General features: G+C 44.6%; 1 protein-coding gene across 3 annotated transcripts in view; it reads left to right on the top strand.

The window, feature by feature from the left end:
- LOC140393224 (pancreatic lipase-related protein 2-like) overlaps positions 1 to 26,046 on the top strand; it is a 59,076-nt gene extending 33,030 nt beyond the window's left edge. The window contains exons 3-12 of one of the 3 annotated variants that reach the window (XM_072479464.1): positions 4,834 to 4,959; positions 12,385 to 12,519; positions 12,609 to 12,717; positions 13,614 to 13,733; positions 13,821 to 13,940; positions 14,118 to 14,236; positions 21,800 to 21,929; positions 22,038 to 22,149; positions 24,006 to 24,173; positions 25,909 to 26,046. In XM_072479464.1, coding sequence (XP_072335565.1) covers positions 4,834 to 4,959; positions 12,385 to 12,519; positions 12,609 to 12,717; positions 13,614 to 13,733; positions 13,821 to 13,940; positions 14,118 to 14,236; positions 21,800 to 21,929; positions 22,038 to 22,149; positions 24,006 to 24,173; positions 25,909 to 25,981 — 1,212 coding nt within the window. In that variant the 3' untranslated portion in view covers positions 25,982 to 26,046. The remainder of the gene's footprint in view (positions 1 to 4,833; positions 4,960 to 12,384; positions 12,520 to 12,608; positions 12,718 to 13,613; positions 13,734 to 13,820; positions 13,941 to 14,117; positions 14,237 to 21,799; positions 21,930 to 22,037; positions 22,150 to 24,005; positions 24,174 to 25,908) is intronic. The other 2 variants (XM_072479465.1, XM_072479466.1) reach the window with 2 other exon arrangements.
- Positions 26,047 to 26,592: the final 546 nt, after the last annotated feature.

Raw genomic sequence — 26,592 nt, forward strand, 5'->3', positions numbered from 1 at the left:
TACATCCACAGCGACTGGGATCCTCCTTTATGAGTGGTGAGCTGCATCAGTACCTGCTCAGCAGGGGCATTGCCTCGAGCAGGACGACCAGCTACAACCTCCGGGGAAACGGGCAGGTGTAGCGGGAGAATGGGAGGGTCTGGAAGGCCGTCCAGCTGGCCCTACGATCCAAAAATCTCCCAGTCTCCCGCTGGCAGGAGGTCCTCCCCGACGCCCTTCACTCCATCCGATCGCTACTTTGTACGGCGACTAATGCAACCCCCCATGAACGTCTCCTTGCCTTCCCCGGGAAGTTCACCTCAGGGGTTTGGCTCCCAACGTGGCTGGCAGTTCCAGGACCCGTTCTCCTCCGCAAGCACCTGCGGTCGAGAGGATACAGCTAATCCATGGAAACCCGCAGTACGCCTACGTGGCATACCCCGACGGCCGCCAAGACACAGTCTCCCTCAGGGACCTGGCACCAGCTGGGTTCCCACCCCCCTCCCCTGCCCCGACACCACCCTTCCTCCCCCCAGCGCACCTCACCACAGCCCCCCGCTCCAGGACGATCCGTCCTCCCCTTGGTCCCAGCCGGGGATGAGGATGACGTCTACACGCTCCCGGAGTCACCGGCGACCGAGCCGACGCCTGCATCACCACCGGGACTGCGGCGCTCACAACGGAGGGTGAAGGCACCCGATCGGCTGAATTTGTGAACTTTCCCCAAAATGTTAATCTTAAAATGCATGTAAATAGTTTTCCACCCCCCCCCCCCCCCCCCCCCCCCCCGGCTGGACTCTTTTTTACCGGGGTGAATGTGGTAGTCACCACTGTTGTATATCGCATACGAGATGTAATACGGTAAGGCTCCTTTACTACTGGTAAGGGGGTAGATCCCTGCCTGCTGACTCCGCCCAGTAGGTGGAGTATAAATGTGTGTGCTCACCGAGCTGCAGCCACTTTGGCAGTAGCTGCAGGAGGCTACACATCTCTGCTTAATAAAGCCTCGATTACACTCTACTCTCGTCTCGTCTTAATTGATAGTGCATCACGTTTCTCCTTCTACATTAAATCTTGTCCTTTCTTTAAAGCGGACAAGCTGGGAGTACACATCAGTCTCAAACGTTCGCAGCCAAGAAATAGCATTACATGATTCTGCAAAACATGTGTACCAGGTTATGCCACAAGCACACTTTCCATTAAGGGCAAAGCATCACTGATGCTGGGAATGACAGGAGTATGCGAACACACTGTGGTGACATGGCAGCAGACTATATAGACTCATGAATGCGACATCTGCAATAAGTGTGGCGGGGATGGGAAACAAAAGTAGATGCTAAATGTATGCAATTATATTTACATTGGTTAACATTGTAAACATATGGTGCACACCTGTGCCATTGTTGTACTTCTAATATTTCATAAATTTCCTAACCCTACTACTACGTCTTGGTGCTTCCCCAACATTCACAGTGGAGCTAAAGACAGCCTGCTGACTACCACGTCCTGCTGTCTGTGATGACTTCAGTGGGCATCTTCTGGAAAGTCGAGACCTGAAGTGCCCCAGGCCTTTTTAAAATTTGTTCATGGAGTGTGGACGTTGCTGCTGGGCTGGGCCAGCAGTTATTGCCCATCCCTGAGTGCACTTAAGAATCAACCACATTATTGTGGATCTGGAGTCACACGTAGGCTAGACCAGGTACGAACATAGTGAACCATGTAGCTTTTTCCAATGGTTTCATGGTCATCATTGGACTTTTAATTCCAGATTTTTATTCTTTTCAAATTTCACCATCTGCCATGGTGGGAATCGAACTGCAATCCCCAGAGCATTATCCCAGGTCTCTGGGTTACTAGACATGGCCACACCTTTGGGTCTCCTGCTGTGGGGCAGGTGCAACCTCCTCGACCTATGCGCTGGAGCAGAGTCCAGATGCTTATCTTCTGACTGAGACTCAGCAGATTTGTAACCTCCAGCAGCCCTCTGAGTGCTGGCCACCCTGGATATCTCAGCATACACCTGCTTTGGACCAGATTGTGTGCTCACCGGATTGTGAATCTGAACCTGATGTAGATCTAAGTCCTACTGAGATATGTCTGTGCAGGTCTGGGTGAGTGCTGTGACAAGTCTAGTGCTAGCTTCAAGTTCCTCATCCGAGGTGTCCTCGGGACTTGAGTTGAGGGTCTGGCTTGCGGGTGGCCTTGTATGCTTTCCAGAGGTGCCTATAAAAGAGCACAGAGAAAATAATTAATGCATGACAGGCACCTCGAAAAGAAGGCAATGCACTCAGTGTCACCTGTGGGATAACCTGGTACAGGATCTTCACTTGGGTATTTACTGCCCCTCTTATCACCACCACAGGCAAGGTCCACGTTCTTACCAGCCAGTGTGACGGCACGCACCTCAAACAGAGTGAGGAGCTAATGTCGGCCTTCCACCCCGGTCTGGGACTCTCCCTATTGTTGTGCATGATCTTGTCCTGCATAAAGACAGATGGAGAAAGTATGATGCTTACAAAGGTGGATGATAAAGATGCCTGACATGTATGTATATTGAGTGGAGCCATGGATGGGATGAGGATGCGAGTCCAGAGGATATGGGCCTGATGTATATTTGAATGTGTGTGTGTAAGAGTGAGTGGTGATGTTCCTTGAGTTGACAGCATGCAAGCTGCCAGTGAATATGTGATGTCCATGAGTTAAGAGTAATGAAGTGATGGATTTACCCTGGTGGAACAGCTGAGATCATTCATCCTCTCCCTGCACTGGGAGGCTGACTTCTTCTGAGTGGTGTTGACACTGACTGCTTTTACCACGGCCTCCTCAGCTGGAGTGGTAAGGTTGGCGTATCTCTGATCATCATGGGGGCAGAGGACATTGCGGTGGGCCACCACCGCATCAGAAAGTGACCCAGCAAGGCGTCACTAAACTTGGGGGCTGCCACTTATTTTGGTTTCTGGGCCATCTCTCACCTGGAGCAGTCCTGATCTGCTGTTCTCTGGTGCGCTTTAAATATGGTGCTCAGAGTGAGGAAGTGGTGATCCCATGTTGAGGCGGGCGAATCAGGGGCCGTCTGCAAGCGATTCGGCAGGTTTCATATGGATGTATATTTAATTAGCTCTTGAAGTGGATGACACAATGTGAAAACACGCCATTGCAGCTGACGGGATAAATGCTGTTTTCCACACCAGTCACTGCAGTTAGTTCACGGAATGGAAAATTCCACCCAATGTCAGGCTGTTGCTTGTCTAGTTCTCTGGGACATATCTCCCAATTTTGGCACAAACCTCCAGGTGATAGTCAGGAGAATGTTACATAGCCACAAGGCTGGGTTTGCCATTGTAATTTCTGGTGCCTAAGTCAATGCCGAGTAATCCTTGTTGTTTTATTTCTTTTTGTAGACTTCCTAATGGTTTGATACAACTGAGTGGCTTGCTGAGCCATTTCAGAGGGCATTTAAGAGTCAGCCACATTACTCTGGGTCTGGAGTCACATGTATGCCAGACCAGGGAAGGATGAAAGGTTTTCTTCCTTAAAGGGCTTTAGTGAACGAGACGGGTTTTTAAAACTATTGACAATGGTTTCATGGTCACTATTATGAAGACCAGCTCTTTTAAAATTCCAAATTTTCAATTGAATTTAAACTTCAGCAGCTGCCATGGTGGGCTTCGAACCCATGTCCCTAGAGCTTTACCTGGGTCTCTGGGTTATTGTCCAGTGACAATACCACTACAGCACCGCTTCCCCTATTGAGGCTGCACGCCTCAGGTTTCATCACCATTTTAAGTTTAACCCTGGCTGACCAAGTTTTGCAGGTCCCGGGAAACCTGTTAGCTAAAGTGAGGTCAGGACTGTGGGGCGAAAAGATAATTTGTCCTGAGGCCTCTAATCCTTCTGTTTCTCCTCTCCATCCCCTGTCTGTTATTTGGTGTCAAAGGCCAACCTGCCTGATAGACATCTTCCCAATGCAGCCAGGAAATGGGGATAACAACTGTTAGTCAGGTCATCAAACTTAGCAGGACCTGAAGGAGGCCTGATCTTCCCCAGCACCCCTCCCCTATTCCCTCCCTCCTCTGAGTTGGAATCAGGGCCAATATCGCTGATATGGCAGCACCCTCTCAGTCCTGCACTGACAAAACACCCTGGTCCGGGATTCTCCGTTGGTGGGATCCTCCGCTTCGTCGGCAGGGCATCCACACCTGCGGGTTTCCCGACAGCATGGGATGGCCACCATCGGAAGCTCCATTGGCCGGCTGAGAATCCCGCTGCCAGCGGGGATGCACTACGCCTAAAAACGGGGCTGGCGGGATGGAGAATCCCGCCCCTCTTATTGAATGTTGAAATCCTTAAATGCTCAAACATCTGAGTCAGAGGCTACAGAGATACCTCTAGCTTGATATCTGGATGTAAATTGGATGGGCAGAAGAACAGTGAGCTAGACTGTGGTACAGAAATTAATTGTCATTCAGCAAGAAATCATATTATGTAATATATTTAATCAGTAGTTGAAATGACAGTAATTTTACAAGGAATATAAGGAACAGGGATTTAACTTAAGCTCCATTGTATATTCTCCACAATTTTCATTACACTAAACCTTGTATTTTAGTGTGTAAATCTCACATGGAACACAGTTCTATCTGCTGGAAGTGAACGTTATTCTAATTCTACAGTATTTAAATACATAATAACATTTAAACAATGTGAGCATGGGCATGGTGATACTATCATGCATCGTTAAAAACATACACATTGAGAATATGAGAGCTGTATTGTTCGATCTTCTACCAAGATAATGTAGCTGCTTTAATGTTGTTATTTGAGAGCACAATTACAGGTATACTTTCTCCACAGGAAATTACTGCCATAAATCCTTCAACAATAAAAAGCTCTAATTTTGACCCGACCCACAAAACCCGCTTCATAATTCATGGGTATATAGACAAGGGGGAAGAATCATGGCTCTCTGACATGTGCAAGGTAATCGCTGGAATAAATATAAAATACAAAATGTTAATATCATCGCAGTAGTTCTGATTGAAACTAATATAAGTCTCTTAGTCAAATTTTTTAATGCAATCCTTACTCTTATGCTACTTTCTCCTCCTTTAAGCATTTCCTCTTGGTCAACTCTCTTTTCTCTCCATTAAAATCTTTGTTATCAATCACACTTACAAGCCCTACCCTTGCTTCTCATCTAAATATTCTCTCTCCTCATTCAGCTTTTGCCCTGAATAAATGCTCATCACCAGTGCATCAATCTCCATCTCAGTTCCTCTTTGACGTCTCTTCTTTTTAATGTATTGCTCTTCTATCAACCATAAATCATTCCCTTTATATAAACTATTGTATCCATACTCATGCAGGTAGCTCGCATTGCCATTTTCCATGGCCTCTTTGCTCCCATGATTTTGATCATTGATGACACACAGATCACCACTCTTTTCCAACCCCAATTCTTCCTTCACATCACTTATAACTGCACTTTCAAACTGACAACTGCTTAGCCTGTGGCCTATTCTCCGCAATATTTCTGTAGCTCTTGCTTCACAAAATTATTGAATGTCCTTTCCCCAGCAAAGCCCTCACCCATTCTACTTTTTCCATGATATGACTCCTAATTTTGCTGCTTCAAGTTCAAGAGACTTGAACCTTTCTGGTACAAAGCCAGTTTAATCAGTTTAATCACCTGCCACCAGATTGGACTGGGCCACATCAAGCATTAGCAAGTCTCGCTTTCCTCCCAAAAACCTTGGGCGGGATTTTCCGATCCTGGGGCTAAGTGTTGACGCCGTCGTAAACGGCAGAGCGTTTTACAACGGCGTCATCTGACCCCTAGGATCAGGGATCCTGCGCCGCACAGGGGGCCACCATTGGCGGAACCCTACAGGGGCCCGGTGCAGAGGAACATAGCACACCCCCCCCCCCCCGGGATCGCAGGCCAGGCCACCGTGGAGGCCCCCTCCCCAGAGTCGGAAATCCCCTCCCCACACCAGGACGGCCCCCACAGCATGAATGCCGAGTCCCACTGGGTAGGACCACATGCGAACGGCGCCGGCGGGACTCGGCGGGCATTCGGCCCATCAAGAATCGCCGGGGGGGCACGTTGAGCGACCCCCGACTGGCGCCACGCTGACCTCGCCGGCGCCATTGCCACCAATTCTCTGGTCGCCGGACAATCAACGGAGTGGCGTCAGAGCGGCATCGTGTGATTTGCGCCCGTCCATCATCTCTCTGAACCGGCGTGGGGTCGGAGAATTCCGCCCCATAATCTTCAAGATTACAATGAAAAGCGAAGATGAAACTGGTTCTGCTCTCCACGAATATCTTCCTCCTTAAACCCCTCTCTGCTGTTCTCCCTTTCTCCACACAGCACATTTCAGAAATTGATGGACGTTTTTATCAACAAGATTAAAATGATCAGTTAAGTTGTATCAGCTGTGCCTTCCTCTGTTGCCCATCAAGCAAAACCCCACCCACACCCCGCATAGGTTCCCCGAGTCATAGCCTTAAACCCAGTTTTGTCTCTTGCTTCCCTCTATTAGAACCCTCCAAACGTATACCCTGTCCATGAGATCAACTTGCGCTTCCTGACCCCATTCTCATTTAACTGTTTATCATCTAATTTTCAGTTTCTGACCAGTTGATACTGTACTATTCCCTTCTCCTTTTTAAATCCCACATTATCATCTTCCTTACCAAAGACTCCAGCATTGATCCCCCTGTTCTTGCAAACTATCAGTTTGGGCTGGACTTTATGCTCCCACACAATGGGTTTGAAGGTGGGAGGGCATGTAAAATCCAGCGAGTAGCTTTCCCGCCATGAACTGTCCTCCATCTACCTGTCTGAAACATCAGTGTGTGAAGGAGGCATGGAGAAGCCACCCACCGTTAGGCCTACTGACGCTCTTAAGTGGATAATAAGGGCCTAATCCCAACACTGTTGGTATATTACCTCCAGCAGGGGAGATCCACACCATATGGGAAGTTCGGCAGCTTTAGCTGCATGGCTGGTTTGGGGAAAGTGGTGGGGTAATCTCATTCACGGACCCTCCGTTTCCATTAGAGATACACCTCCCCCCCTGGCCATCCCCTCTTAATCACTCCCTCCTGGCCTCTTAAACCCAAACTCCACCCCCTCAACATTTCACCAAGACCCCGCACCCCAGCCTTGCCTGGGCTATTTGGCTCTGGGGGTGCCTGTAATTCCAGCTAGTTGCCAACTGGATTAGTGGGCAGCTCCCTAAGCCGGACATCCTCCTGAAAAAGAGGTGAAGTCTTGCTCAGAAACAATTGACCCTGCTTCTAGCGTTAAACTTCTGGGGGAAGGCGAATGGCCATCCCCCCTCATTGTTTAGCCAGGCGAAAGTGGCCGGGGGGGGGGAAGGTCACACGGACTGCGATGCTCGGAAAATCCAGCTCCTTATTTCCAATCTCGTTTTGTTTTCCAAAGTCCTTGCAATTGTTTTTTTTTATTCAAACTTGTATCAAAGTAGGTTACAGCAAATAAACACCCCGGGAAACATTCTTCCCAACAATCAACTATACAGTTTGTACATGGTTTTCTCCTTTTTCATCCCCCCCTCCCCATCACCCACCCCCCTGTGACGAACAGCTCCTCAAACATAGTCACAAACATCCCCCACCTTTTCTCAAACTCCCCTGCTGAGCCCCTTAGAATCATAGAATCATAGAAGTTTACAACATGGAAACAGGCCCTTCGGCCCAACCAGTCCATGCCGCCCAGTTTTTACCATTAAGCTAGTCCCAGTTGCCCGCACTTGGCCCATAACCCTCTATACCCATCTTACCCATGTAACCATCTAAATGCTTTTTGAAAGACACAATTGTACCCGCTTCTACTACTACCTCTGGCAGCCCATTCCAGACACTCACTACCCTCTGAGTGAAGAAATTGCCCCTCTGGGCCCTTCTGAATCTCTCCCCTCTCACCTTAAACCTATGCCCTTTAGTTTTAGACTCCCCTACCTTTGGGAAAAGATGTTGACTATCTACCTTATCTATGCCCCTCATTATTTTATAGACCTCTATAAGATCACCCCTAAGCCTCCTACGCTCCAGGGAAAAAAGTCCCAGTCTATCCAGCCTCTCCTTATAACTCAAACCATCAAGTCCCGGCAACATCCTAGTAAATCTTTTCTGCACTCTTTCTAGTTTAATAATATCCTTTCTATAATAGGGTGACCAGAACTGCACACAGTATTCCAAGTGTGGCCGTACCAATGTCTTGTACAACTTCAACAAGACGTCCCAACTCCTATATTCAATGTTCTGACCAATGAAACCAAGCATGCCGAATGCCTTCTTCACCACCCTGTCCACCTGCGACTCCACCTTCAAGGAGCTATGAACCTGTACTCCTAGATCTCTTTGTTCTATAACTCTCCCCAACGCCATACCATTAACTGAGTAAGTAGGTCCTGGCCTGATTCGATCTGCCAAAATGCATCACCTCACATTTATCTAAATTAAACTCCATCTGCCATTCGTCGGCCCACTGGCCTAATTGATCAAGATCCCGTTGCAATCCTAGATAACCTTCTTCACTATCCACTGTGCCACCAATCTTGGTGTCATCTGCAAACTTACTAACCATGCCTCCTAAATTCTCATCCAAATCATTAATATAAATCACAAATAACAGTGGACCCAGCACCGATCCCTGAGGCACACCACTGGTCACAGGCCTCCAGTTTGAAAAACAACCCTCTACAACCACCCTCTGCCTTCTGTCATCCAGCCAATTTTGAATCCAATTGGCAACCTCACCCTTAACTCATACTTTATCTTCTCTAACCGCAGGAAGTCATACAGGTCACCCAACCTTCCAGCAAAATTTGTCGCCGTGCAATCAGAGAGGCGAAGGCCACGACATCGGCCTTCCTCCTCTCCATGAGCTCCGGCTTCTCTGAAACCCCAAATATCGCCACCAAAGGGTCGGGGTCCACTCCCTCCTCCACTACCCTGGCTAAGACCATGAATCATGAACACTCCCGCCCAGAATCTTCCCAATTTTTCACAACCCCAAAACATGTGCGCATGATTCGCTGGCCCCCGCCCACACCTCTCACACTCATCTGCTACCCCATGAAAGAACCCACTCATTCTCGCCCGAGTCATATGCACCCTGTGCACCACCTTAAACTGTATCAGGCTCATCCTTGCACAAGAGGAGGTCCCGTTTACCCTTCGCAGTGCCTCACTACATACTCCCCAATTGATCTCCATTCCCAACTCCGATTCCCATTTCCCCTTGATCTTCACCACCCGCTCGCCTCCCTGCTCCCCCAGCCACTTATATACATCCCCAACTCTTCCCTCCCCTTCCACATCCGGAAGCAGCAGTCGCTCCAGCAGGATGTATCCCGGCAATCTAGGGAACCCCTTCCAGACCCCGTGCAAAGTCCCTAACCTTCTATCCTCTCCCTTAGCTCCTCCAGACTGGCGAAACCTTCCTCCAAATACAAATCCCTCACCTTAACCAGCCCCACTTCCCTCCACCTCCTGTGTACACTATCCATCCCCCCGGCTCAAACCCATGCTTCTCGCACAGCGGCGTTAGCACCGACATCTCTTCCACCCTAAAATGCCTCCTCAGCTGATTCCATATCTTCACCGTGGACTGCACCACCGGGCTCCCTGAATACCTACTCGGAGCCATTGGCAATGCTGCCATCACCATAGCCCTCAAACTAGACCCTTACAAGATTCCTCCTCCATCCTAACCCACTCTACCCCTTCTCCTTCCCACCACCGCCGCACCTTGTCTACATTCGCCGCCCAATAATAATGAAGCAAGTTCGGCAACGCCAATCCCCCTCTGCCTCTGTATCAGGGTCATCCCCACCCTCGGCAGCTTCCCCGCCTGTACAAAGTCAGAGATGAGTGTGTCCACTTTCCGAAAAAGGCCTTTGTATAAAGATCGGGAGAGCCTGAAAGATAAACAAAAACCTCGGCAGAATATTCATTTTCACCACTTGGACACTCCCCGCCAACGTTAAGTGCAGTGTATCCCACCTCTTAAGATCCTCCGTGGCCTCCTCCACCAGCTTTGTTAAGTTCCACTTATGGAGCCCCGTCCATTCCCTGGCTACCTGAATCCCCAAGTACCTAAACCTATCCCTCGCTACCGTAAATGGCATCCCCCCTAAATTAGCCCGATATGCCAGCTCATTCACCGGGATTACCTCGCTTTTCCCTACATTCAACTTGTATCCCAAGAACCCTCCAAACCTCCCAACAGGCCCATAATCCTTCCCATACACTCCAACGGATCTAAAACATACAGCAAGAGGTCATCGGCACAGAGCGACACCCGATGCTCCCTCTGTCCCCTCATTATCCCCTGCCACTCTGCCGACCCCCTGAGAGCCATTGCCAATGGCTCTATGGCCAGCGCAAACAGCAGTGGCGACAGCGGGCACCCCTGCCTCGTACCCCTGTGTAAGTCAAAACTTTGTGAGCTCATATCAGTCGTCGTCACCCTCGCTCTTGGCGCCACATACATCAACCGCACCCATGCCACAAATCTCAGCCCAAACCCAAACCTTCCCAAAACTTCGAACAAGAACCGCCAAGTTCCTTGCAATTGTTGTCATCTTCCCGATCCATGTCCATTTCTCACACAGCTCCAGCTTTGAATTGTTGGAATCAGGGTTCCAGTCCAACAGCAAAACCAAATCACCCCTCAATAAAGTTACAAATTACATCCTCTGTGACTGTCGTGCATTACCTCTTTGTTTCCCTTGCACGATCTGGCATGGTCAACACCACCATCCTCCTCCGAAACCTCTCCTCTCCCTGTTGTGTTGCTCAACAGGATTGCTGTCACTCGGATCCACTCCCACTTTCTTCCCCAACTAATTGAAATGAGAGAGCCTTTAGCAATGGCTTACCTTCCAGCTTTGACACCTTTACCTCCAGAATACGCCAAAGAAAGATTCTTGGCTCTCTCCTTTTCTTCATGCTTCCACTTGGTGACATTCATTGACAGATATAATGACACCCATTTCTACCTCACAACTGTCTTGCATCAGGTAGTTATTTCAGCATTATTTCTTGCATGAGTCATAAATTCTTCCAGTTAAATAGTGAGAAGATCAAAGCTGTCATCTTCAGCCCTGCCACAAAGATGGATTCCAAATCCCCACAGCCATTGTTTCAAGCTGAACCAGACTACTTGTAACCTTGGTGCCTCATTCTTATCTAACTTCCAGCTCCATATTGTTATCCGTGGTCATTTCAATCACATCTCAGTTTCCCTTGCTCTCTTTCTCATCTGTTTATTCACTGCTTTCATATCCTTTTCCTCTATACAAACATTCTTATCCATATTTGGACACTGCTTGAGTTTCTCATGATTCTGTGGCTTAATCACTGGGCTCCCACATCACTCTTGCTTCATCTACCTTAGCTTCCTGCTGTGTGAGGCACTGAAACATCTCTCCATCACAAAGATACATAACCCTGACCCTACATTCCTCATGTCTTTGATTTAAAGTGCTCACCCTTGTATTTAAATCCCTTAAGAAGACCTTGAGTTTGGAGCTGTCCTTGCCTATCTCTGTAACCTTCTTCAGTCTTGCAACCTCCTGAACCCAGCTCTCGGTTCCTCTACTCCACACATTCCTGCCTCCTTCCTCTACTCCACCATCAGCAGCTCATTTTCAGCCCTCCTACCTCATTTTCTAGTATTCCATGTCTAAATCACTCTCTTCCTTTAAGCGACACATTAAACCTATCTTTTTTTACCAAGCTTTTGTTCACTCCTCCCCTTATCACCTTTTCTTTTACAGTAAGAAGTTTTACAACACCAGGTTAAAGTCCAACAGGTTAATGGGCAGCATGGTGGCGCAGTGGGTTAGCCCTGCTGCCTCACGGCGTCGAGGTCCCAGGTTCAATCCCGGCAATGGTCACTGAATGGGTGGAGTTTGCACATTCTCCCTGTGTTTGCGTGGGTTTTGCCCCCACAACCCAAAGATGTGCAGGGTAGGTGGATTGGCCACGCTAAATTGCCCCTTGGGGAAAAAAAATGAATTGGGTACTCTAAATTTATTTTTTAAAAGTCCAGCAGGTTTGTTTGGAATCACTAACTTTCGGAGCTCAACTCCCTCATCAGGTGATGATGACTCACTTGATGAAGGAGCTGCAATCTGAAAGCTAGTGATTCGAAACAAACCTGTTGGACTTTAACCTGGTGCTGTAAGACTTCTTACTGTGCCCACCCCAGTCCAACACCGGCATCGCCACATCATGACCTTTTTTCTAATGTTTCTTTTTTTAAACTTCTGACAATCTCTCTGTGAAGCATTTGGGGAAGTTTTACTATATTAAAGATGAAATATAAATGGCAATTATATTTATTGTTGTGGATTTATTTTCAAGGCAATGTTTGAAGTGGAAGATGTGAATTGCATTTGTGTTGATTGGGTACGTGGTTCAAGAACCCTGTATGATCAGGCTGTTAACAATGCCCGGGTGGTTGGTGCAGAAATGGCATATCTTATTGATGTGTTAGAGGTAAAGCCAAACTTACTGAAGAGTTACAACATATTATACTTCTAAGAAGAATAGTAGTCATATTAAAATCTAGTAATTTATGTATACAGAAAGATTTTAACTACACACGTTCTGAGGTCCACATTATTGGCCACAGTCTAGGCGGTCATGCTGCTGGAGAAACAGGAAGACGCATTCCAGGGATTGGAAGAATCACTGGTAAATATTTCAGTATTCAGGAAATAATGTAAAGAAACAAGCAAACACCGACTGTTGTTCTACAAATGTGTTTTAATCTTCTGTTTCCTTCACTGAAGCTAAAATATTTTCCCCAAGGAACTTCCCTGACAATGACAAAATAAAATATTGCATGCGTGTCATGAGTTAGTGTTCTGTTGTTCATGCACAGTAGCTGAAGACTGTCACACTCGCTTGATTTGTTGATGTATGTGTGAGAGCAGGTAGGTAATTACCCAAGGCTGCCTGAGCGAAAGACTGCAAAAATGTAAAACAACATTTTATAAGCACAAAGAGTTCAATGGAACATTGCATTAGAATTTAGTCATTCTGCTATCTGAATTGGGATTCAGTCTAGACCAGCGCGATGAAGGTCTCTTGTACCTGCCAGTCGTCAGGGTTCTGAGTGAAGTAAATTTGGAAAGTGTCAATCTAGATTCCAATGATGTGTAATGCACAGCATAAAATTATGCAGAATTTTACACTAATTGGCAGTCTGACTCAGAAATGAAGGCCGTGAAGACAACTTCCACGGGGAATAGATGAGGCTTAGAGCTAGTGCATTACTCATGCTAGGCGTACTACATACCTATGCTGGGGCACAAAAATGTGGAAATGTTGCATATTCCAAAACACTGACAGCTACACTTGGGTAACTTTCATCTGTGGACATAGCTGCTTGGGACTAAATTGAGTCAACCATTGGAGAAGGCAGAGGTCATCATATTTGTACAATAATCAATGGGGCTCAAAATGTAAAAATAAGTGCACTCTGCATACAATATATCTAAATGTAGAAAAAAAAATAGTGTGTAATGAAAAGTTACTGTGAAAAATTTGCATTCACTGCAGTTCATTAACTTTATTATTTATTGTAGGTCTAGATCCAGCCAAACCTTTTTTTAAGAACACGCCCATTGAAGTTCGGTTAGATATTTCGGATGCAGTGTTTGTTGACGTTATCCACTCTAATGGTGCTCCATTGATTCCTTACCTTGGTAAGATTTTCTGCAAAAGATTATTCAGCTACAGAAAGCTATAATAGATTTTTACAACTTTCTATTTGTAATTCAATAATGTAACAGGCTTTGGATTGTTCGAACCCGTTGGACACCTTGACTTCTATCCAAATGGCGGAGAATTAATGCCTGGATGCGACAAAAATATTATTTCAACTATAATTGATGTTAATGGCATTTGGGAAGGTACAAAAACTTTTTGAATTCAGTACATGCTTCAGAACACTTACATTTCACTTTCATTTTACCAAATCAGTATATGTAATTATCTATCAGTTAGATGTTGACAGCTTATGTTTTATTAAAACATGCTTTTTCATTCATTGCAATAAACTGTACAAATATGTGCTTGTTCTTTTAAAGGTACACGTAATTTTGCAGCATGCAACCACTTACGGTCATATAAATATTACACAGAGAGCATCACAACCAGAAATGGATTTGTTGGTATTCCATGTACGAACTATGATGACTTTACAGCAGTAAGTTTCCTCTTGCAAGTTCTCCCACCAATTCGAGCTGCTCAGTAATTTCAGTTTCTAAGTCAGTTGCACATCCTAGTTCTTCTTTATAACAAAATCTTAATAAACTTTAAATATAGTTCAGTTAGTTTCAGAGAACACCACAGACTGCTTTGTAAAGAGCACCTTTACAATTCAGCCAAAGACAGGACCCTATCCAAGTACGAGAGCAATGATGGAATAAGACCATAAAACATAGGAACAGAATTAGGCCACTTGGCCCATTGAGTCTGCTCTGACATTCAATCATGGCTGATATTTTTCTCACCCCATTCTCCTGCCTTCTCCCCATAACTCTTGACCCCCTTATTAATCAAGAACCTATCTATCTCTATCTTAAAGACACTCAGTGATTTGGCCTCCATAGCTTTCTGCATCAAAAAGTTCCACTGATTCACCACCCTCTGGCTGAAGAAATTCCTCATCTCTGTTTTAAAGGATCGTCCCTTTAGCCTGAGATGGTGTCCTCTGGTTCTAGTTTTTCCTGCAAGTGAAAACATCCTCTCCACGTCTACTCTATCGAGGCCTCGCAGTATCCTGTAAGTTTCAATAAGATCCCTCCTCATCCTTCTAAACTCCAGCGAGCACAGATCCAGAGTCCTCAACCGTTCCTCATACAACAAGTTCTTTATTCCAGGGATCATTATTGTGAACCTCCTCTGGACCCTTTCGAAGGCCAGCACATCCTTCCTTAGATACAGGGCCCAAAACTGCTCACAATACTCAAATGGGTCTGACCAGAGTCTTATACAGCCTCAGAAGTACATCCCTGGTCTTGTAATCTAGCCCTCTTGACATGAATGCTAACATTGCATTTGCCTTCCTAACTGCCGACTGGACTTGCACGTTAACCTTAAGAGAATCTTAAGATCATATTCCTCCATTCCTCCTTCCAAAGTGCATAACCTCACACTTTTCCACATTGTATTCCATCTGTCACTTCTTTGCCCGCTCGTCTAGCCTGTCCAAGTCTTTCTTCAGCTTCCCCGCTTCCTCAATACTACCAGTCCATCTACATATCTTTGTATCATCTGCAAACTTAGCAACAGTGCCTTCAGTTCCTTCTTCCAGATCGTTAATGTACATTGTGAAAAGTTGTGGTCCCAGCACCGACCCCTGAGGCACATCACTAGTTACCGACTGCCATCCTGTACAAGACCCCTTTATCCTCACTCTGCCAGTCAGCCAATCCTATATCCATGCCAGTAAAGGTAAGGTAAAGTGACTGTAGTCCCAGATGACCATAGGCTGCTTTCTCATTTGAGGGAGAGAGCCGACTGCTGGTGGTTTAACCTGATAATCACCACACATCAGGTGAGGGACAAAGTGAGAAGACGGCACCCTCATGAATAACCTCTTGAAAATGAAATGAAAATCGCTTATTGTCACAAGTAGGCTTCAATGAAGTTACTGTGAAAAGCCCCTAGTCGCCACATTCCCATGCCTGTTCGGGGAGGCTGGTACGGGAATAATCTTGCCCTGAACACCAGAGGTTCTTATCTTATTTAGGGCCTCCTGTAGGGCCTCTGCCAAAGGCCTTCTGGAAATCCAAATAGATCACATCCACTGGCTCTCCTTTGTCTAACTTCATCGTTCCTCCTCAAAGAATTCTAACAGAGTTGTCAGACATGACCTCCCCTTGATTAAGCTGTGTTGATTCAGCCCTATTTTACCATGCACTTCCAAGGACTCTGCAATGTCATCCTTAATAATAGACTCCAAAATCTTATTAACGACCAAAGTCAGGTCAACCATTTTCCTGTAATTCAATATGCAGGTGGACTGGGAAAATCAGGTTGGCAAGATTGGACATTGGAGCACTGGAAAATAATGCTGGTGAAGTAGGTAATGGGGAACAAAGAAATGGCAGAGGAACTGAATAGATACTTGCATCAGTCTTCATGGTGGAAGATACCAGTGGCACACCAGAACTTCAAGAGAGTCGGAGGGTAGAGGTGAGTGTAATGGCCATCACGAAGGAAAAGTTGTTGGAAAAGCTGAAAGTTCCGAAGGTGGATAAATCGGACTATAATTTCCCCCGTCTTCTGCTTCCCTCCCTTCTTAAACAGGGGAATCCTGCTTTCTCCCCATAGTCTTTGATCCCATTCGCCCCAAGTGCTATATCTAGCCGCCTCTTGAATATATTCAATGTTTTAGCATCAACTACTTCCTGTGGTAATCAATTCCACAGGCTCACCACTCTTTGGGTGAAGGAAGGTTTCCTCATCTCTGTCCAAAATGGTTTACCCTGAATCCTCAGACTGTGACCCCTAGTTCTGGACACACCCACCAGTGGGAACATCTTCCCTGCATCCACCCTGTCTAGTCCTGTAACAATTTTGTGAGTCTCTGAGATCCTCCCTCATTCTTCTAAACTCCAGCGAGAACAATCCTAACCTAATCAATCTCTCCTCCATATGGACCCTGCCTGACTTTGGTGATTCTTGAAAGATCACCACCAATGCTTCCACAATCTCCTCAGCTATCTCCTTCAGAATCCTGGGTGTAGTCCATCCGGTTCGAGTGATTTATCCACCTTCGGAACTTCAGCTTTTCCAACAACTTCTCTTTGGTAATGGCCAAAACCCTCCGACTCTCTTGAAATTCTGGTGTGCCACTGGTCACTGGTATCTTCCACCATGAAGACTGATGCAAGTACCTATTCAGTTATAAGAACATAAGAACTAGGAGCAGGAGTAGGTCATCTGGCCCCTTGAGCCTGCTCCGCCATTCAATGAGATCATGGCTGACCTTTGCCACTCTTTTTTGTTTTATATATTTGTAGAAACTTTTACTATCTGTTTTTATATTCTGAGCAAGCTTACTCTCATAATCTATCTTTCTCTTCTTATAGCTTTTTTTAGTAGCTTTCTGTTGCCCCTTAAAGGTTTCCCAGTCCTCTAGTCTCCTACTAATCTTTGCCACTTTGTATGCTTTTTCCTTCAATTTGATACTCTCCCTTATTTCCTTAGATATCCACGGTTGATTTTCCCTCTTTCTACCGTCCTTCCTTTTTGTTGGTATAAACCTTTGCTGAGAACTGTGAAAAATCGCTTGGAAGGTTCTCCACTGTTCCTCAACTGTTTCACCATAAAGTATTTGCTCCCAGTCTACCTTAGCTAGCTCTTCTCTCATCTCATTGTAATCCCCTTTGTTTAAGCACAAAACACTAGTGTTTGATTTTACCTTCTCACCCTCCATCTGTATTTTAAATTCCACCATATTGTGATCGCTCCTTCTGAGAGGATCCCTAACTATGAGATCATTAATCAATCCTGTCTCATTACACAGGATCAGATCTAGGACCGCTTGTTCCCTCGCAGGGTCCATTACATACTGTTCGAGGAAACTATCGCGGATACATTCTATAAACTCCTCCTCAAGGCTGCCTTGACCGACCTGGTTAAACCAATCGACATGTAGATTAAAATCCCCCATGAAAACTGCTGTACCATTTCTACGTGCATCTGTTATTTCTTTGTTTATTGCCTGCCCCACCATAATGTTACTATTTGGTGGCCGATAGACTACTCCTATCAGTGACTTTTTCGCCTTACCATTCCTGATTTCCACCCAAATGGATTCAACCTGATCCTCCATAGCACCGATGTCATCCCTCACTATTGCCCGGATGTCATCCTTAAATAACAGAGCTACACTACCTCCCTTACCATCCACTCTGTCCTTCCGAATAGTTTGATAACCTTGGATATTTAACTCCCAGTCGTGACCATCCTTTAACCATGTTTCAGTAATGGCCACTAAACCATAATCATTCACGATGATTTGCGCCATCAACTCATTTACTTTATTCCGAATACTACGAGCATTCAGGTAAAGTACACTTAAGTTGGTTTTTATGTTGATCTGTAACCTCTCCTAAGTTATTTTTCCTCTTAACTTTTCTCCTAATTTTCCTTGTTGTTGAACCCATATCTTCATGTAACAACCTGCCACGTCACTTTCGATTTATGATTTTACTTCCCGTTTTATTCCTTTTAGTATTACTGGACCTATTCACTGAGCTCCCCTCAGTCACTGTACCTTGTACTGTTGGCCTTTTTGATTTTTGACTATGGCTTCTCTGCCTTACACTTTCCCCCTTACTGCCTTTTGTTTCTGTCCCTGTTTTACTACCTTCCGACTTCCTGCATCGGTTCCCAGCCCCCTTCCACATTAGTTTAAACACTCCCCAGCCACTCTAGCAAATAGCCCCCCGAGGACATCAGTTCCAGTCCTGCCCAGGTGTAACCCGTCCAGTTTGTACAGGTCCCACCTCCCCCAGAACCGGTCCCAATTCCCCAGGAATCTGAAACCCTCTCCCTGACATCATCCCTTCAGCAACGTATTTATCCTATATATCCTGTCATTTCTATTCTGACTAGCACGTGGCACCGGTAGTAATCTGAGATCACTACCTTCGAGGTCCGATTTCTTAACTTCCTTCCTAGCTCCCTGTATTCTGCTTTTAGGACCTCATCCCTTTTTTTTACCTGTGTCGTTTGTACCGATGTGTACCACGCCCATTGGCTGTTCACCCTCCCCCTCCAGGATGTCCTGTACCCTGTACTCTGAGACATCCTTGACCCTAGCACCAGGGAGGCAATACACCATCCTGGATTCTCGTTTGCGGCCACAGAAACGCCTGTCTATTCCCCTTACAATTGAATCCCATATAATTATTTCACTGTCACACTTATCACCCCTCCCTCTGCAGCAGAACCAACCGTGGTGCCACAAGTTTGGCAGTTGCTGTTTTCCCCTGAGAGGCCATTCCCTTCAACAGTATCCAAAGCAATATGTCTGTTCTGCAGGGGAATGGCCACAGGAGATTCCTGCACTACCTGCCTCACTCTCGTGCTCTGTCTGGTGGTCACCCATTCCCTTCCTGCCTGCGGAGTCTGAGCCTGCGGTGTGGCCACCTCTCTATACGTGCTATCCACGATGCTCTCCGACTCGCGGTTCCTCTGCCATTTCTTTGTTCCCCATTATCTACTTCTCCAGCATCATTTTCCAGTGCTCCGATGTCCATTCTTGCCAACCTGATTTTCCCAGCCCACCCACATATTGAAGTTCCCCATGATTTTTCATGATTGCCTTTCTTATATGTCTTTTCTATCTGCTGATTTATTTTCTGTCCCACATTCTGACTGCTGCTAGTAACCCTGTACATAACTCCCACCAGGGTCTTATTTCCTTTGTGATTTCTCAACTCCTCCCACACAGGTTCTACGCCTTCCACCCCTCTATTACTTCTTGCTATCAATTAAAATTCATTTCTCGCGTGCAAGGCAATGTCACCCCTTCTGCCCACCTGCCTGTCCTTTCAATAGGACACATATCCTTGGATATTTAGATCCCAGTCCCTTTGAGTCACATCTCTGTGATGCCCACATTGTTCCTGTCAATTTCAATGTGCGCTACAAGCTCATTTATCTTGTTTCGTATACTGCACGCATTTAGGTGCAACACCCTCAGTCCTGCATTGACCGCCCCCTTTCTCATTGTTGTCCCCTTATCTGCTGTGCCTGAAGTTAGATTCCTGCCGCCTTCCATACTCTGTTCTATTACTTGTTCTGGTAATGTTACTAACCTCTCCTGAGCCCTCCCCTTTACCTAGTTTAAAGTCCTGATCATTTTCCTGCACTTCTACCTTCGCCTTTAACTCTGTTTCTCTAATTTTCCACACGTGAACTCGCACAGGGAGCAAGAATCTCAAACCTGTTGGTCAAGGACAAGGGCTGAGGCTCCTGCAACTCTACCTCCTGGATCCCTCTACCTTCCTCACTCAAAGTCACACCCTCCTGTCCCTGACCACTAGCCAAATTCCAGGAGTTAATCTAAGGGGTGTGATGGTTTCTTGAAACACAGCATCCAGATACCTCTCTCCCTCCCTGCTGTGTCACAGCGTCCAAAGCTCAGATTCCAGCTCATCAACTCTGAGCCAAAGGTGCTCAAACAACCAACACTTGCTACAGATGTGTTCATTAGGAACCACAATGGGGTCCGCCATCTCCCACACCACGCAGGTACAACACATTGCAAGGCCCTGCATCTCTATTTTATTTAACTAGTTTTTCATTTGTCTTTTGAAATTTCCAGCTGATTTTTTGTTTTAGTCTTTCTAATCTGTAAAATATTTCTTTTTATCTTTAATCTGAAAGCAATTTAGAACAGCTATGCCAAGATCTGTTAAGATCTTTGGCATGCTCTCTTATGGGTTCCTCTTTCACCCAGGGGTAGAATAGCTGCTCTGGAGCCATTGTAGAGGTGGGATTTCCACCCTTCCTTATCTCAATAATCTGATGTAACCCAGAACTTTCTGAGTTATCTGCAATCCTGTAATTCTGGCCTCCTGAGCATCCTGATTTTGAATTGCTCCACCACTGTTGACCATGCCTTTTGCTGCCCACCGGCCCTATGAGCTCTCGAATACCCTCCCTAAACTGCTCTGAGTCTCTACCTCTCTTTCTTCCTTTAAGACACTCCTTAAAACTGACCTCTTTGCCAAAGGTTTGGGCCATCGATCCTAATGTGGCTTTGTGTGACTTGCTGTCCAATTTTGTTTTATAACTAATTCTCTCTTGTGACGTGGCTTGGGTGTTTTATTATGTTAAAGCTGCTATATAAATATTACAGTGTGGTTATTTTAAACACTGCAAAATAATTTCCCAGTGCAATAATTCCATTTTACACAGGATGTGCATTAGAAAAAGGCACACAAATGAGGTGAACCCACAAACTGCAGTGCAGCCAGCATTGGGCAGTATCAGCTGTGGGCCAACAACCAAAGTAAATGGCTTTATGGAGTTTCAGGGCTGTTTCCGCTCCATTTTGACACCTATACTAAGCTATTAAATTAAAATATTTTGCAAGCAAGAAATTAATATACTGCAGTATTTTAGCATTCAGGTGAGACATTCCAGGGAATGTTTTCCTTAATCTTTCATGAGGTTTAATATTAACTAACATTCCAAAGACTGATGATTTGCATTGAGTAGGTAAATAGATGGCAACCTGTCAATGATAATACCTGCCATTTATTAGCTATGCAAGTACATTCTACCGACTTATTTTGTTTAATAATGTAGAAACGCTTGCCAGTTCTTTACTATCGCTCTAGTGAAACACAGGGCAATTAGGGACAATGGAGCTACAATGTTATTGTTAGTCTTGAAGTTTCAGCCTAAAGAATTTACAACAACTATTGTTGTTCTTGCCTCTGTAGATGTATCTGGCTGTTTGAACTGACTTGCCCTTTGTAGGGCTTTAAAGGGAACATTTTCGCACTCTAATGCCTGGTTATGACCTGGACACCTTGAGACTTGTAGGTCCCATATGTTTTATATTGGCTGAGCTGTCGGATTAACTCATTGGCCAAGGTTATATGTGGATTATTGGCTTCAGATTGATTTGTTAATTTTCAACCAAACTCTCCTGTGGCCTTCTGGGTTGCTTATAAATATTTAATAAAAATAAAACAGCTGCCAGTGGTGACCTTCACAATATGTTTGCTTTTCGAAGGGGAGTTGTTCCAGTTGCCCAACAGAAGGCTGCCCCACAATGGGTCACTTTGCTGATACCTATTTTTTTGGAAATGGTACTACTGAACCGAAATTCTTTCTGAACACGGGTGCTGCTCCGTCTTTTGCTCGTATGTATATACACATTACAAATTGCAATGTTTTTGAAATTGTAGTTGAAATATATTTATTAATTACAAGATTGCAATAAAAACTCTGAATCTGATCATTTATAACAGGCTGGCGATACAAGGTTTCTGTTCAAATTACCTGTACACGGGAAATCAGAGGATTTTTCAAAATTGCCTTGTATGGTTCCAAAGTCAATAGCCGACAATATCAAATTGCAAAGTAAGTTTATGGCTGCTGATCAGGAGATAATTTCTCTAAGGCCGGAATCTTCCATTCTAGAGTCTACGTTCGGTGGCAGGCACAGTAGTGGAAGTGATTTCCGCTGCCCGATTTTGCACCATTCAGTTAATTATATACTCATCCATAAGGATCTCACCAATTCTCGCAGCAGCGGTTGGCAGGAAGTCGCTGTCCCTGCCATTACCTCAAGGGGTTGAATGTCCAGGGGTCATATTTAAAAGAAAACTGGGCAGCCTTCACATTCCTTTCACCTTTGCCTGGTCACTGCTCCACCTTTCACCGTTAACCCTTGGTCATCATCTACACATCTTGCACAGCCACCATCTCATCTGAAGCATCGGCCAGCATTTACAGATACTTCCCAAAGAGGACAATTTGCAGCAGCAATTCACTGTTAATCATGGAAGAGGTCTACCTCGCCAGATATGCGCTACTTATGTGCAGTCGTAAAAGTGAATGTTCTAATTTCTCTCTGGTGGAGAACTTAATTCCAACAAGTAGGCCTTTTAGTAAGCATGAATGGCATGCTATGCAAAACGGCTTCCCGACATTGTTCATCAGGAAACTCGACCCACCTTTAGCCCGCCTTTAAAGTGCCGCGAACTTAATTGCTAAAGTTCATTCCACCATCGGGAATTTGGCCTCATACCAAATTAAGTTTCCCCGCCCGACAAGCTTCCCATTGCTGGTGGGACTGGTAGATTCCCTCCTAGGTGTGTGAAAAACGTTTACGTCTGTGTAGTTATCACCCAATCTATTACAATTAATATCCCTATTTTGTCATTTATTTAGTGGTGTTTTACGATTGTGTCTTGTAATGTGGGCTGTACAGACAAGGCCACATTTATCGGGCATCCTTTAATGTCCTGAGTAGGTGATGGTGTGACCCTCTTGAATGATGTTTTGTAACTGTGCAACTTGCTAGACCACTTGAGAGGCAACTAGTCAACTACAAAGTTGGAATATGTAGGCCACGCCGGGTACAGATGTTCCTGTCCCCGAAGGATATTAGTAAAGCAGCTGAGTTTTACCACAGCCGAGCAGCTGTCATGGTTACGTTTTTCTGGTGCAAGCTCACAAATGGCCAAATTTATTTGCCTGGAATTTCTGCAGTCGTTTGTTTCAATCTTCTGCTGTAACTTAAACAGCAGGTCAACTGAAACTGTGAAGAACGGCCTAAATGGATTGGGGAATCTAGGGCATTTAATAAATACTGCCGTCTGTATTTAGAAGATATGTTTCAAGAAGACATTAAGGTATTATTATGCCCACCAGAAGGCTGACCCCAATGGATCTCTTTGTTGATACCTATCCACTTGGAAATGTCACAACTGAACCCACTTTTTTTCTGAACACGTGTGCTGCTCCATCTTTTGCCCCTGTGTATATACGCATTACAAATTTCAATGTTTTCAAATTGCAATTGAAGTATATTTATTGCACGGTAGCTCAGTGGTTAGCACTGTTGTTTCACAGCGGCAGGTCCCAGTTTCGATTCCCGGCTTGGGTCACTCTCTGTGCGCAGTCTGCACATTCTCCTCATGTCTGCGTGGGTTTCCTCCGGGTGCTCCGGTTTCCTCCCACAAGTCCCGAAAGACGTGCTGTAAGGTGAATTGGACATTCTCCCTCTGTGTACCTGAACAGGCGCCGGAGTGTGGCGACTTGGGGCTTTTCACAGTAACTTCATTGTAGTGTTAATGTAAGCCTACTTGTGACAATAAAAAGATTTTTAAAAAACAATAACTTTCTGAATTGATAATTTATTTATCTTGAGACTGTTAACATTAATATGCCACAAATTATTCAGGCACTGATCTATGGATTTTGCTTTGCAGAGCACTGTTGCAGTCTGGAAAAACATTCACAGCTGACATTGATTTGGAGAACGACATAGGAGAGATTATTAAAGTCAAATTTCTCTGGAACAATTTGTTTCCAAATCTTTTTGGGCCAAAAATTGGGGCAGAAACCGTAACCATATTAAGGATATATGACCAACAAACGTAAGTGCACATTTATTAAATTATTGACCAATACTGATTCAGACACTGATTGTAATACTATTTTTATATCTAGTGTGAACCCTGGTTGCAAAATACATTCGGATAGGTTCCCAAAAGACTACCATAAGTGGATAATCATTGTATCAGAACAATGCAATGCCATAATGTCCTGCTATTCTAGTTTGGCATGTTGGTAAAAGCCCTGATGCATTGCCCAGTTTCTATCACATGAAAGTCAAACTTCCATTTATATTTCTCCTGAAAATAAGCTAATAAAATTCTAATTTAATGAAGGTAAAGGCAAGGCTTTTGAGTTATTTCAGAAGAACTTAAATAAGTGTGTTGCTAAAACCTATTCTCTAAATGGGGGGATCTTCAAAACTCACCAGTACTTTGAGTCCTCTGTGCAGAATGCCAGTTTTTGGGTGGAAGGAATGATGTAGCATTGAGGTAGCGATTGAGCAACATAACAGAAAGAGATTCATAAACATTTTTAAAGAGGACAGTTACAGAAGCCGACTTAACTCATCCCTCCTATTAACCCTCCCATTACAATTGCTGTGAATGATTCCAGACTGTTTGACTCCATTACCTTAACCAGAAGACCATTCTAGGCATTGATCAGCCTTTGTGTGAAGACTGCTCATCTCCCTCATGGATTTACATAGCATTAAGCTGTACACCGTTTCTTACCAATACTGGGCAGAAAACCAAGTTCTCCTCTAGGCTCCACAAGGAAAGTTAAGCCCTTGCCTATCCTCACATCCACTCCCTTCCTGAATGAAAGAATTTTTATAAGACACGAAGAGTCCATACTGAGTTGAATAAAAGAAACAAAGGTTTATTAACAAAGCTTAAGGTATACTGCCCCCTGTGGTACCCAACCAGGTCTGAGGAGGCCGGTCCCGAACTGGTCGACTTTATATACAATGACAGCTTCCCCTGACAACCTTAGTGGGGAAGCTCATATTCCGCGAAGGACGCTGGGAATACAATTATTCCCACCCCGTAAGTCCGGAGCGGAAGCAAGTTATGTCAAAACTGTATTAAAAAAAACACAATGTTGACTACCATTCCTTTGGTGGAGGCTGATAGCCTCCTGCCACCTGAAATTCTGCTCCAGCTGCTGATAAGTTGTTTCCTGCATGTTTCAGGCTGTTAAAATTAACTGAGCGTCAAACCGGGATGACCAGGAGGCATTTAATGCCTGCATCATGCTCTGCACCCCATCTCCACCCACGCCATTACCACTCCCGGTTAAAATCAGACCTTACAAGTGTATCAGAAATTCAGCATAAAACTGATCAGTATAAATGTTGGAAAACGCAAAGAATGGGTTTTAGAAAATGTGCTTTAATCAATCATTTTGTCTACTGGATAATACAAGCAGTGGCACAAAACATGTTTCCAGATACTTTATGTTATGAGTTCATTTATTTCAAATTCTGCAGTTGCTGATTTAGACATTCTTCTAATTATCAGGCTTTCAAATAAAAAAATCAACTAATTTCAGTGATTTAATTAATGTTTCCTCATTGTAAAAATGTACATATTTAATTATCATTTGCAGTAGATTTGAATCACTTTTATAATTATGATATAATCACAAAAATGCAGACCTACATTAACTTGTAGCACATGTGGAGTCAAACTGCTGAAATATAGGAATGTTGAATAGATGTTTCATACATGTAAAAATCATTTATTTATTCCAAGGTAATATTTTGTTTTGCAGCTTTAAATTTTGTGGAACTGGGGGTGTTGGCGAAGATGTTCTGCAAACTGTTTTGCCTTGCTCCAATGCTTGAACATGACTTCATGATCTTGTAATTTGGCCACATGAAAATGAATAAAACTAATAGCACACTTTAAATTGTAGTTTGTTTTACGCTTCTCTACATTTACAATACCACACAATAAACAGGCATTCAAACTGTATCAATGCTGATTTAACCCAATTTAATTTTTTTCCGTTTGCACAGCTGTATGTAGATGGTGCCTTCATATGCCATAATTGGTAATAATAACCTGAAAACGATAGTAAGTGTTGTGTATTATACATAAGACTAACACATGCTCTGATGCAAGCAGCCATTAGTCAATTAACTTTATTTCCACCTCCCCAACAGAGAGGGCAGCAGAGAAGGCAATATAACAAAATGCTACTGCAAGGTATTAATTCAACTAAATCCTTTCACTTACAATTAATCCTTATTGTATTCATCAGATTTCTTATCTAGAATTTGTAATAGTGCAAATACCACAGGTTGCTCGAAAAATAAAACAAATAAAATACTGGAGTATATTAATTGATCATTTCACTTGGTTAGTGCTCTAAGCTGATCCACACTCCAGTCACTGTAACATTCTGTATCTTCAAATTGAAAGGACGATGAAGTTCAACATAGGAAGCTGTGAA

Source organism: Scyliorhinus torazame, chromosome 16 (assembly GCF_047496885.1).
Source record: "Scyliorhinus torazame isolate Kashiwa2021f chromosome 16, sScyTor2.1, whole genome shotgun sequence".
Taxonomy (NCBI): Eukaryota; Metazoa; Chordata; class Chondrichthyes; order Carcharhiniformes; family Scyliorhinidae; genus Scyliorhinus; species Scyliorhinus torazame.